The following is a 14,194-nucleotide window of genomic DNA, read 5'->3' on the forward strand; positions in this document are numbered from 1 at the left end:
TGGTCAAACATTTGGTTATCACAACAATAAAATAAATATGCTGTTATTTGTGCAATAAACACTAATTCAGCTTTGGTGGTCTATTTTATTAAATCTATTTGTCGGTGAGACCATCGTGGCGCAGCAGCACATTGTCCGATTGTAGGCTGTAGGCTGTAGCTGAACGGTTGTGGGTTCGATTCCCACTTGGAGGTATGAAGTGTTTAATATTTTTATTTCTTTAAACATCAGTTATCTTGAATTCTTCGCTCTAATAAGACAACAAAGCGTGGCCTTCCACCATTCAACGCGAACCTGGGCTAAAAGTAACGTAATTAGTATCTTACCATCAGATTATCCCTGCCTACCCTTTGCTGTATGTGCGGGATGCGGTGAAGCTAAAAGACCGTAGCTTAAATGGCCCAAACATTTGGTTATCACAAACAATAAAATGAAAAAAAAATACTGTTATTTGTGCAATAGATAGAGTTATTCAGCTTTGGTGGTCCATTTTACAAAATATATTACTCAAACTCTACAATGTTATCGATTGTTTTAAATGTCATAAAACTTTACGAGTTTTGTCAAAAAATGATGATTTTATCGTAAAAATGTTCTCATCTCAGTTCGGAACAAAGGGAACGTTTTTAGAATCTGGATTCATCTTAAAAAATTCCGATCGAACCATGCAAATGCCCTATCTTCAAAGAATAGCCACGAGGCAAATAAAATAAATAAGAATTAGCGGGATCCGAGGTGGTCTGTATTGTGAGAGAGACTCTTTTCTTGATAAAATATTACGTAAGTTCATGATATCTTCCGCTATGTTCTGTACAATATTTAAATAAAAACTTACATTTTTGTAAATAATATTGATTATAATATTAATATATCTTATGTTGAGGCAGTCGTGACGCAGTGATACGAGCGTGTGATAACAGAACTCTTGTGGGTACGGTTCCGATTCAGGAAAATTAATTATTAATTATTAATGTTCATTTTCATTTCCTCGCCCTGGTAATAGGGTAAAACGTGGCGTCGACTTCAGCTACTCAACACACGGTATTTTCAGAATTCAGCGGATATCCTGCTGTGTGCGGGATACTACGGGAAGCTAAAAAAAAGTTTATAAATTTAATTTTATAGGCTGAACCACGTATGTGATTAAGTATATACTTCACTTAACTACTCATAATGTCTCTAAGACTTAAATTTCATTTTCAAACTATATTTAAATAGAATGCAAAAACAGCGTTTATACAAAAATATTCTATAAAGTAAAGAAAGTATTCTATAAAGAATAAAAAAAAACCACCTAAGAAGATGTTATTTAAGTATTTCGCTACACATTCGTAGACCTATTCAAACAGAAAAAAAAATCCCTGCATTCCGCCAAGAGCGAAGCGCAACAAATGAACAAGAATGCATCGTTTCGGAACGCACGATATATTATCATTAGGGCGATATAGGAGTTATCGAATCTCATTAAAATAACTCCCCTGATTTATGTAAACACGCCGACTCGTGTAGTACGTACACTACAAATTACTGGAACATTAGAGTAATGATATGTTAATGCGAGCACACTGGCTGGGACTTGACGCGGTGGGAGATTTTATGTAAGATCAATAGAATATTAGATTTAATGATGAGAATCAAAATTTATCATTTTCGAATATTTATATAGTGTTAAATTTGTCTATTTCTTTATTATATTTTAAACGGATGCAAAAAATATTGATTAATCAATAAGTTATTTTAGATATTTTGTCATGTTAACTCCAATAGCAAAGCTTAATTCTGACTCATATGTATTTGTGTCTAAACATGTCATTTTATATATTCTATTAACCCGCGGCAATCTACTCGTTAATCACTTGAATGGAATCCAATATTCCACAATATTTAGACGTTGTCCATCATTATTTATTGAGTTTACGTAAACGTGAGTCAAGACAGCCGATTAAAGCTGGGGCCAATTAAAATTTCCACGTATAGAAGTTAATTGTGTGTCCGTTTTGCATAACAAATCGTCTTAACTTGAAAATGATAAATCTAAAACATTATTAGAAGATAATTAATTAATGATTTATGGTATAACTAGTTATTTAGAAATTGGGTCAGTCTATTTAAGGCCGATGAACTAGCATTGGGGTCAGGTAGACCCCCTGTAGAGCAGTTGAAATGACTGAGGTATGGTCGAGATGAATTTATGTATGAAGGTGTCATGACGAATATACGGCCATAAAAAGAATGTGAGAACTATATTTTGTCATACTAATTGATTGTGTAGTTTATCTAAGCTGACCACTCCACGAATATCAAAATATTTTATTATATGATGTAAATATTAAGATATTTAGGCAGATGTAGTTAATGGTCATCGAAATATCCGTTACACACTTCATTTATTTAATTTGTTAAAAGACATCTTTAAAAAAAAATCAATAAATTAATTGTAATAATATTAAAACTAAACTAAAAACAATTTAGGCATCCAACAAAGTCATGCATCTAAGAAATATAAATGTAATACCTTTTTCTATCGTTAAATTCTTGTATAGGAAAAGTATTAATCAGTCAACATCATTAGCCAAATAACTACTATTATTGGTATTGTTTGTTAAATACTACTGTTATTGCCAAAAAATATAACCCTGTTAACTAAAACAATAATCGTAACAATAATAATAAAATTAAATGTCAGCTCATGGGATATAATAATTTTATTCAGGATTCGAAGGGTTGTTTGCTTTAGACATCAACGCGCGTAAGGTTGTGTTGAAATATTTTAAAAATTTATTTTGACATTTATACATAAGTTCTTATTTTTAAAGTTAAATGATTTATTTAAAATCTATAGATATTGTCATTAGCACCGTATCCCGCATATAATACGGTTGACAAAGGGAACCTACGTTAAGATACTCCGTCGCCCACTTTCTGCCATATTTTCGTGGCATTGTGTGCTGAGTGGCGGAACTCAATACCAAACTTTGCCTTGTGACAAGAACGATGAAACGAAAATAATAATAAATAACATTTATTCATTTGACCGACTGGAAGTCGTACCCACAATCGTCGGGGTTACAGTCACACACTTGTGGCACTGGCTGCACCACGACAGTCTCGCGGATCTCACGGAAATGAGTTGTGACCTCTACAATGAAGTAATCTTTATTTATCATATAAACAAAATACTGAAATCATGTCACAGATAGATGACAAATTTAATCAATATTTAATTCCCAAAATTCATGAAAATATAAAAATATATAATATTTACATATAAAACGTTATACCAGGCGAATGAGCTAATTACTTTATACCACTGTTCCAGTAATATTTTTTTATTTTATTTTTATATTTGGGACTTACACATAAATTTTTATTGATTATCAGTTTAATATTAACCAAAACAAAACATTTATAGCGTCCTTAAACATTGCTTAGAGATTATTTGTATCGAAGGGCATAGTAAACATTTTTACGATCACCGAGACATAAAACGAGTTGTTCAGCCAACTTGTGATATGCCACATTCAATTAATATTAAGTTTGTAATTTTATTCAATAATGCATAAATTGTTAAATATTTGTGAAATTGATAAATTTAACCATTTTATTAATATATATAACAGCGTAACAGCGTAATTACGCTGTATTTAGCTTCACGCTGCAAAGGTTTGCTACACTAGGTAGTGTAGAGACACTCCGTTCTCGTAAGACACTTCCGCTTCCCAATTCTACTCAACAGTTGCGGTACTCAACACCGAGTTTTGCCTCGTTAGCAGAGCGATAAAATGAAAATTTTACATATTTCTTTTAAATATTAATAACCTACTAAGAAGTTGTTCATTCTTCTAATGCCATGTGTAGTGTTAAAGAATTGATGATACGAGTGTATTCAGATCGCACAACTATCTCAAACATAAGTTGTTTATTATCGAGTATTTGTTCGTCGCGTCGCGGTCGCTCGGTGCCTTTTGAACAGGTAAGGTCTAATAGAGAAATTTACGAGTGGTCGAGCATTATTAAGTAAATATTTTTGTTTCTTCCATGTTGTTTATATTGTTTCAGAAATTATGGCTCTTTATTTAGTGCTTGTGTTTCAGTCCTTCTATATTGTGAAGTTATACAAACTAAAAATATTGAAATAAATATGTCATTTTTTTTATAAGTATTTTTATTAATATCAACTGACCATCCCACGCATAAGTTCTTCGGGTACGCTACGGGTTTTAGACAGCATCTATATTTAAATCGTTTTCATTTCCTCGCTCTGGTTAGGAAAAGTACGGCGTTAAGTTCCGCCATTCAACACGCAATGTCTCGAAATTTAGGGAACAGAATATCTTAATGAAGTTTCCTCTTCATATAGGATAATTTAAAAAATATATTAATATAATACAAGTAGACTTATTACCGCAGACATTTAATACTGACAAGTACACTCTACACCTTGTTGTACAGTCCTAGTAAACACCAAACAAAATTAATGATCAGAAAACCATTTCTAGCATATTGATTATATTTGAGATAGTTTAAATAAATTTGCTAATATTAATAAATTGCCATTACAAATTATTATTACCATATCTGATTAATGCCTGCCCTGAGCGTAAGCTACAGTCTACAGATTAATCAAAACGTTGTAAGTATTACACTTTGAATGTTGATAGCTATCAATTGCACGCTACTTTACTTGCGTAGGTTTTAGCTCATACATTTGAGCTTTAGAAAGTAATTTTGATCTTCTCTTATACATTCGCTGTTGGAAAAACTACCTTCGAAAGTTTAATTAAAATCTGTTCAGCCGTTTACTAATGACAGGCATATAGAATCTTAACGAAAATATCCAATTTGTACCCAAATGTTCTTAATAAATTATCAATGAAAATTATATTATTTAATATATGTACATACAAGTTTGTCCTTAATGAAATATTTTTATATAATGTGATAAATGGTAAACTTTTTATTATTTATTAACGACAAACAAACATTAACTTTTGTTTCTATATAACATTGTTTCTATATATCTAGAAATCGTTTCTATATAGAAATCTGTATAATATACTTTTTTTTTTCAGATTAGTAAATGATTTATAGTTTTAATCAATTTAATTTTTAAATTATAATTTTTCACAGATATATTCATGTCCATTGTAATAATATTCGATAATTTAAATCTAAACCTAAACTGGTTAACTTAATATTAATCAAAAATTCAAAACGTATATAACCTTTGAAATTCTTAACGATGATAATTTGTAATTGTCTACAATAGTTTATCACTTCTACAAATTTATAAACTGTAACGGACCAAATTGATTTTAAGCAGCTCCGTAAATTTGATATTGAAAAATATGAATATAGGAAAAAATATCATAAATATCTATTTTTTTGTAGTTTATTAGCTACATCTTTTACTAAGAATTTTTATATAGTAAAATTATAATAATTTATAATAATAGTCACTATTACAAAATTTACAAACAAACTCACAGCCACCGCGAAAGTACCTAATACTGGCCCCGTGCGCCAATTGAATATTTTTGTTAGTTTCATGCTGAATTCTGCTTATAGCGGGTTAGACAAAGGGAACCTAATGTTAACACACTCCGTTCCAACACAATACGTTCAATTTTAGATATTGCTTGTTACTTAAAATAAAATCACTGTCAACACAACTAAATGGTCATTAAGACCATAGTATGTAATTAGACCCCAAAAGAACATTTAAAAAAAAATTCGATCCCCTCCTACCTATAAAAGAAATTTCCAACAAAAAGTACATTTTCTAACAGTAGTACCACCATTAATAGTAAGTAAGGTTAACCAAACAAGGCCCTTATAAAATTTCACTAAACTAACAGTACTGGCTCATTCATAACCATTTGAAGGCGGTCACGCGTCCGCTATCACAATGCCATCCCGAGTGAGGCTTTATCCTCGGCATCTCGGACGCTGGAACGGATCGCTTGTATTATTGTCATTTAACAATGTAATGGGAGTCGAGGCTTTTAAAACCCATGGTTGGTGATAGGCGGAGCGGGGATTGGTGTTGTGTTATATTATATTGACTTAAGAATATCTTGTAAATTTTATTTGACTTAAGCTTTATAAAGGTATAGATTTAAATTGTCTATTATATGTTCAAAATATCAATAAACGCCTTGAATATATACTCGAATTAGGGCGGAAAGCGGAGACAAGAGAGTGGAGAATATTAGATTATGCAATATAGACTGGGGTCTTTACATATAAAAGGCTGCTTGCAGAGAACCATAGCGTTTCGCGCATCGTTCTGTCTGATTACTCCACTAGAGCTTTTCATCCCTAGAGCTAAAAAATGCTTGCTGGGAGGGACAAAGCATAACAAAGCGTAATTGCGTAAAGCCTACCTATATAAAAATTTTATTAGAAAAATTGATAACAATTGCGAAGATTAAAAAACAACAGTTTTTAATTTGAAATAAAACAGATACTAACACTAAAGAAAATACTTTAAAACCACTAAAACGCTAACACTACTCTATAACGACACATTATTTTATATCAAGTTTAACTTTATAGTAGAAGATAAACGTAAATTGTAGGCCATTAGAGAAATGAATATTAATACCACAGATTATATTAACTCAGTATGTGCCAAAGATCGCGATTAGATTTTGCTACATCTTTATGGATATTTATATTGACAGTGTAAGGCTAATTTTGAATGCTAATATAATAATTTAATACGTTAAATTCATCATTTAAAATAAATTTTGTTATTTTATAGAATGGTATAGTGTTTATTCATGTTACTTAACATTAAGTACAGGATTTAAATGTTTTCATACCAGGAGTCGAACCTTCGCCTATTTGAATACAGACTGTCTTGGACAATTTTTAAATATTTTATATACACTAATGGAAAATAAATTAATATGGAGGAATAAATTATATATAATTATATATTATTGATTGCAATTATGTTAAGTATTTTATTTCCTTGCTCTGGCAACATGACAAACAAAGCATGGCGTGAGGAACGGAGAGTTTTAACACTAAATTCCTTCTGCCTTCCCTGCTACATACATGAAGCAATTTATTTAGTGAACCCTTAAAAAAAAAGGTTTCCTAATTGATACAATATAATTTAAAGCACCAGCTTCCATGTTATAAACCGCTTTCTCATACAATTTTCACCTATAATTGAACAAATAAATAAAGCGAGTTGGATAAATCACAAATTAATTGGTTGCGCGGTCCGCGTGGGATCGACTTCAACGCCGTATCAAACCTACGTATATATTTTCGATACCAATTTGTCGTTACGTAAATTATAACAAGTGATTACAACACATGGGGGAATGTTGACTTAATAAATAATAATACAAACGAAAGTAAATTCGACCGTTATGGGTTCGATTCACGTTCAGGGGATCAAGTTATTTTTATTTTCTCACTCTGGTCGCAGAGTCTCGAAAATTAGGCGTTTCTTGGAGTAAAAGGTATAAGAGCGAGAAAATGGAATAATGAAAATTATTGATGGCTTCAAATGGAATCAGACCCACAATCATCGCAATTGCAGTCAAGTCGTCCAAAAGCACTGGAAACGTTGCTTATGGATATTATCTTTTTTTATCTTTAAAACCTTTCGATTTTATTAATTGTTTAGTTTTAAGTGTAACATAAAGTAACTTTATTAAAATAATATTTCTATGAAAATAAAAAAAGGTTGGTATTAATTAAATAAAAATTATTAAAAATTGGAATTTTACTACTATTAAAGTTTTATTTGTTTTTTAATATATACAATCCTAAGTGCGTAATCAACACCATAATAAAAAAAATAAAATAAAATAAAATAATATTTTTATCTTAGTCATCGAAAAGGATTCGATTTTATTTTTATTACGTACATAAAAAGCTAAACTAAGATTATACAAGTCGTCGCCCGCAATTTTGGCTGCGTGGACTTCAAGATTATTTTTTTTCCGTTCTCTGAGCTACTCGCTAACCTACCTATATGGAAATTTAAACTTATTCTAAAGCATATAGTTTAGTCTGTAAATTGTTTGTCAGTCTTTACCTTGTGTATCAAACAACGTATTTTCTTATATTATTGTAGAGCAGGCGAGTAATAGAGAGAATATATATTATACTAAATAATATTATTGTGAAACTAAAATTATGTCAAAATAATATTGATATTTCTATTAAAATTAGAATATGCCATGCTAATGTAAGATATTTTACATATTTCATTGTTATACAGATAGACCAATCTAAATCAAAACAGCCTCTATTATGTTTTATTATACGCCCTAAGTGATAAAACAGTATAATAATGTTTTGGGTATATCTGGGAGATGTGTACCGTAGTTGAATTTATAGATTATAATATTTTCTTTTAAAATATTATTTTCTTTTTTAAGAAAATTATTTAAAAAAATTGCTCTTTTTTTCAAATTCACGTGTTGGTGTGTGTCAATATATTATCTTAATACAGGTTGCAAATCCTGCAAAGGAAAACATTTCATCTACGAGTATTAACCAAATATATTTTTAATTCATTTATTTGGAAATAATTATTTAATATATTTAAATAATAATACAATTATCGTTAAACAGATTCGTAGCTATTTACAGTTTTAATTAAAACAACGCCATTGATACTATCATATTTAAGTTGATATGTATGTATTTATATTTTATTACTTAGCCAACGCATCTTCGCCAGACTTCCCCTTTTAAATGTACCAAGTCCGGTTATCAGAACAACAATTCATACAATTATTAGCGACGGACAGACAGACGGAGTGGGTAACACCGGTTTCATACAGATTTTGTTGCAGTACGAGAGAAATTATATTTCCGTTCATAATTCAAGATTAACTTCTAACTAACTTGATAGAAATCGGTTAAAAAAATCGCTTTAAACTACGTATCTCTAATGTATAATTAACTAGTTGAATATAGTTAGGTCGAGGCTAGTCGTAGCGCAAGCGGGTGATTATAAAACTGATAGGTTGTGGGTTCGATTCCCACTCGAGGAAATGAAATATTTCTTTTCATTTCCTGACTCTAGTAATTTGCCTATCATCCATCAGCCTTTTAAGGTCCACTGCTGGACATGGGCCTCCCCCAATGCTCGCCACTCCGTCCGGTCCTGCGCCCTTTGAATCCAGCGGGTTCCCGCTGTCTTCTTAAGGTCATCGGTCCACCTGGTTGGAGGGCGGCCAATTTGCCTATATGATCACAATATAATTCTTGTATTTGCATTGTTTAACTGCTTTAAATATACTCGTCAAGCATAGTAAGGAATAATTTTAACAAAAAGGCTTTATTTAAAAATACAAAATCTCCCTACCTGGACGAAGATCTACTTACTCTCAAAATTGCGGGGTTAAGTTCCGCCACTCAGCACGCAAAGCATCCAGAATTCTGCGGAATACCCTAGATCCTAGACCTTACCCTTTTGCCTACCCTTCATTAACTTTAATTCATTATACTAAAAAAATAGTAAAATAACAAAAAAAAAGAATATAATAAATATAAAAAAATAAAAAAAAGGGACAGATTTATCTCTCCGTTCCGTTCACACTTTGCAACTGTGGGCTCTAAAACAGTAAAAGGGCATTAAATAAGAACCAAAATCTGTTACACTTAAAAAAATCATAGAATAAGCTTCTATTTTCTAAAAGAGAAAAATATATTTTACTATATAAATATACGTATATAATACGTTAAAGCTTCATTAATACATCAATGGTAATGAGATGCACCAATTAGCGGAGAGCCGTGACAGACCGACCGGCAATTCACAACTCCTACGCACTAAAAAGATAAATACAAACAAAACAAAAGACTTTACATGTAGAATAACAAACATATAAACATAATACAACTTTATAACCGCTATATAATACTAGAGCTTTTATTGGAGCTTTCGATAAGCTCATTACGGAGTTTTATATTAGCTTTTGTGGTTTACTAACTGAAATAGGAAATTTTATTTTTATGGTATTTCTAGGGGACGTCATGGTGCAGTGGCTGTCTAGTGTGTCAGTAAACGCGATGGTTGTGTCTTCAATTCCCGCTGGTGTTCCAGTGGAGATTGAAAACATAAGTAAATCGATCTATGTATGGATTAACTTTTTCGCACTCGTTAGAAGACAACGCGTGGCGTTGATCTCTGCCACTCTTGACAATGTGCAATGTTTCGACAAGTAAGCAGTGCGTGGAAACGGAGTGTCTTAACACTAGGTTTCCTCTGCCTACCCTGCAACATGCGTAACGCCACTTTGCAAACATTTCTTATAAATATTCAATTGGAAATAGAGTCACTAAATCATCTTTCTAATGCCTCCCCTATAAGATTTAGAACATCATAAACTACTCCTATTTGTCTAATAAAGTAATAAACTTAATATTAACGGAAATGTTATATATATTTACGTAGCGCAGCGGGAACTTATTCAATTCAAAGATATTGCCACTCGGGATATGAGTTATTTCATTTTCTCGCTCTAGTGCAAATGAGACAGTGTGCGGAGTTGAGTACCACCACTCAAACAACAACTCAAACACAACTCAACTCAAATTCTCGTAAATTGTCATGTGCTTGGACAATACACTGTCTTAATATTAAGTTTTCTCTACTTTTCTTGCAGCTAAAAAATAGTATTTTTTTTGTATGTTATTCTTAAAGACTATTACCGATACTTTAGTTCATTGCTAGTGCTTGCAACTTACGGTATTAATGGGTTCCAAGTATATATACAGAGGCTAAGAAAAAATAATGAATTCAACTGATTTAATTATATTATTCACAAATATTACCAAATCTATATATAAATCTAAATATTTCCATAACTGTACATATTTCTTCCGTAACTGAGTGACTAACAGACAAATCACAGACGAAACTACTGTACTTAGGAAATTGAAATTTGGCATTTAGTTTAGCATAAAGTGGTAGGTTAGAGAGAGTAAGGAAGAAATAATTTCACGGTATAATTATATTATTACATTATGTTACGTAAAAATCCGTATCCGTTTTTAGTAAAAATCCGTGCGACGACTATTTAGTACTAAAGTAATTTCCGCGTCACACCACTTTTCATATACAGACTAGGTCAATTACCAAAAATATTCATACCACTGTGAGAATATTCTACATACGAGTACATATATAATTTGCGTATCCGTTTTTGGTACACTCAAATTGGATGTAATTCATTAGCGGGTACAATGCAACGGAAACTGAACATAGCGATTTAGTAAGCAACGGAACTATCATAGCTTGATTGTTTATATTGTCAAACGCTATTGTGTTCAATGGCTGGCAAACGAATTCATTTGTTTCGGTAACTACGGCTTGTTGAGACGCTCCGTTGGGTATTTAGTTCAAGAGCGTAAAATTGTTGTAGATGATGATGATGATCTATGGGAAAAAAATGTCATGTCATATGAGATGGTCGTGGGTATGAACGCTACTTTGGCTATCCAAACTAGTTTTGTTATGTAAGCAATTACTTATTTCTTATTTTTTCACGCTAAAGGAAAACAAATGTTAACATCGTGAAAATTTTAATACATCATCATCATCATCATCAGCCTGTCCTCGTCCACTGCTGGACATAGGCCTCTGGCACGCCACTGAGATCGATCTTCAGCTCTTCGCATCCAGCCGTTGCCCGCCACTTTGCAAAAATTTGTCGTGAAAATTTTAATACAATATAATACAATTTATAACGCTATCTTCTAATTGTCAATAGTTCTCATTAGCCTTTTGACGTAAAAGAGAGTATGTATGCTCTCTTGTACGTCAAAAGGCTACTCTACTTAATTAACATCAATGTGTGTACAAATAACTTATTTACTTACAATTATACATATTTATCACATCTATATAAACAAATGAAAAACAAGTTATCGTCACAACAACTTTGTTTGCGTTGACTTTTTTCTTCAATCCAGCTGAAAACCGGGGAAAATGGACTTTTTCAGTACTTAATTCTCATTGCCTGCTTTAAGTGAAAATGCGTGAATATCTAAAAAAAATAACAACATAATTTTCTCTTCCAGGAACAGTGTATCAGGTGGTGTGTCTCTCGGTGCTCACTTGGTGTGCGCCCGCGTCGCCGGCCTCACCGACAAGCAGCGCGCCATGTGCCGCTCCTCGCCCGCCGCCATAGCCGCTGTGGGCGATGGCCTTAGGTAAAATATCTTTTTAATTTTTTTAGCTTCACGCTGTTTCCCGCACGTAGCAGGGTAGGCAGCGGGAACCTGGGTGCTTTGCCTCGTAGTCAGAGTAAGTAAATGAAAATATTAAATATTTCATTTCCTTGAGTGCATATGGAACCCACAACCTTTCGCGTTAGCAGTCGCATGGCACCATGACTGGCCTCAGGCAAAGTATCGATACTAATTAGTAGAGTAATTATTTTTAACAGTAGTATATTGTGATTTTTTTATCTCGATATATTTTCTTCTCGAGTTAAGAATGTGCGAAAGTTCATAAAGCCTATCTACAGAGTGGCCACAACTCGTCGACCGTACTGTAATACTTTTTTCTATATTATATTTTTTATGTGAATTGTCGTTTTAAAAATATGACGAGCATTTAAGGTGTGTTCCTTGTTAGTTAACTATTTGTTGTTTTTTGTTTCACTCGCCATATTTTACCTTTAAATTTAAAATTTTTGACAATTATTTTATATGAAGTATTATATTAAATTTAATATAAAAATATTTCATATGACCAGAATGGCTTACGCTGAGTGCAAGACTCAACTCGGCGGCTACAGGTGGAACTGTTCCGGTGTTGGAGATGGCAATGACTTTGGACATGTTATGCCTCTAGGTGAGTGTTTTACTTTAAATGTATTAAATGTTATACTTGAGGCCGTTATAGCGCAGCGCATATCTTTAAACGCGATGATTGTAGGTTCAATTTAAACTGGAAGTAATGAATTATCTTCATTATATTGCAGTACGTTGGAAACGAAGTGTCTTAACACTCTACCTTCCCTGCAAAATACGAGATACAGAGAAAAAGCTAAAAAAAGAAAATACATAAAAAAGAAAAAGATATTAATATTACATATATTATAATGTTCTCGACTGTACATCGTAGGTTGTTCAGTTTGAAACCAAGGTCCAAGTCATATATTATAATTTTATGGTCTTCACAGTAGGCAATCTGATAATTGATTACAAAAACCATTAAAAACTTAAACATATGTAAAGTGCACTATAAAGTAGTCATTCATGACGTATTTGGTAGAAACAATGTTTAATAGACGTGTGCTTAACCTCCCACAAATTGTGATTGAAAAAGTTATATTTTTTTAGCTTCACGCATCCCCCGCATGTACTAGGATAGGCAGAGAGAGCCTAGTGTGAATACACTCCGTTTTTTGTTTCTGTTTTCTTTACATTTAGAACAGAATAGCAACATTGCTCGTTAAATTATGGAAATGTCTTAGCTTTTTTTAATAATCTTAATTTTTTTCGAACCCATCATAATCACATTATCTGGTGGAGTAAGGAACAGCCCCATATCATTTCCTATTTTCTGACCTTTATTTGTTGTTTTCCCCACTTTCCACTGAATCTGGAGCAGCTGGAGCTGGAGCGAAATGCAACACCGCGCTTTGATTCGTTAGCAGAACGAGGAATCGAAAATATTAAATATTTCATTCCCTCGAGTGGAAATCGAATCCACAACCTATGCCACGATTGTCCTCAAATTCCTTTGTTAAGTCGAGAACATAAGTGTTCTAACGGAGTGTCACTAGATTCCCAGGTTCCTTTTGCCTACCCTACCCTATAAAGCGTATAGCGTATAATTATGAGGCACAACTTAAGACTTCAAGGTAGCATGTCCAATCTATATTTCTATATTACATACTATATCACTCGTATAATATAATAAAGCTTAAGAGTTTGTTTAGTTGAACGCACTATCTTCAGGAACGACTGACTCGATTTTTTTTTTCGGCAGTCCATTTTTCAGGTAAGACTGTGGGCTATATGTAACTCAGTTATTTTCATTAGCCTTTGAGAGCAAAGTCACAAGTAAATTCTTAGTATAATTAGTATATAAAATATTCTTTATGCATTAGGAATAATGTTCGTATTTAAAAGCTTTGTAGGTTATTGACTTATAAATGAATGCAAATATCTAGCTTGAACGATATATTTTTTCTTGTGT

The 14,194-nt window shown here is 32.3% G+C and overlaps 1 protein-coding gene across 2 annotated transcripts in view; it reads left to right on the top strand.

Annotated features, from left to right (window-relative positions):
* Positions 1–14,194, top strand: part of Wnt2 (Wnt oncogene analog 2) — a 59,075-nt gene that overhangs the window by 30,711 nt on the left and 14,170 nt on the right. For both annotated transcript variants that reach the window (XM_085191329.1, XM_085191328.1), the window contains exons 3-4: positions 12,064–12,195; positions 12,744–12,841. In XM_085191329.1, coding sequence (XP_085047455.1) covers positions 12,064–12,195; positions 12,744–12,841 — 230 coding nt within the window. The remainder of the gene's footprint in view (positions 1–12,063; positions 12,196–12,743; positions 12,842–14,194) is intronic.

This window comes from Heliconius melpomene, chromosome 10, assembly GCF_056956725.1.
Source record: "Heliconius melpomene rosina isolate 202511_hmr_F chromosome 10, ASM5695672v1, whole genome shotgun sequence".
NCBI lineage: Eukaryota > Metazoa > Arthropoda > Insecta > Lepidoptera > Nymphalidae > Heliconius > Heliconius melpomene.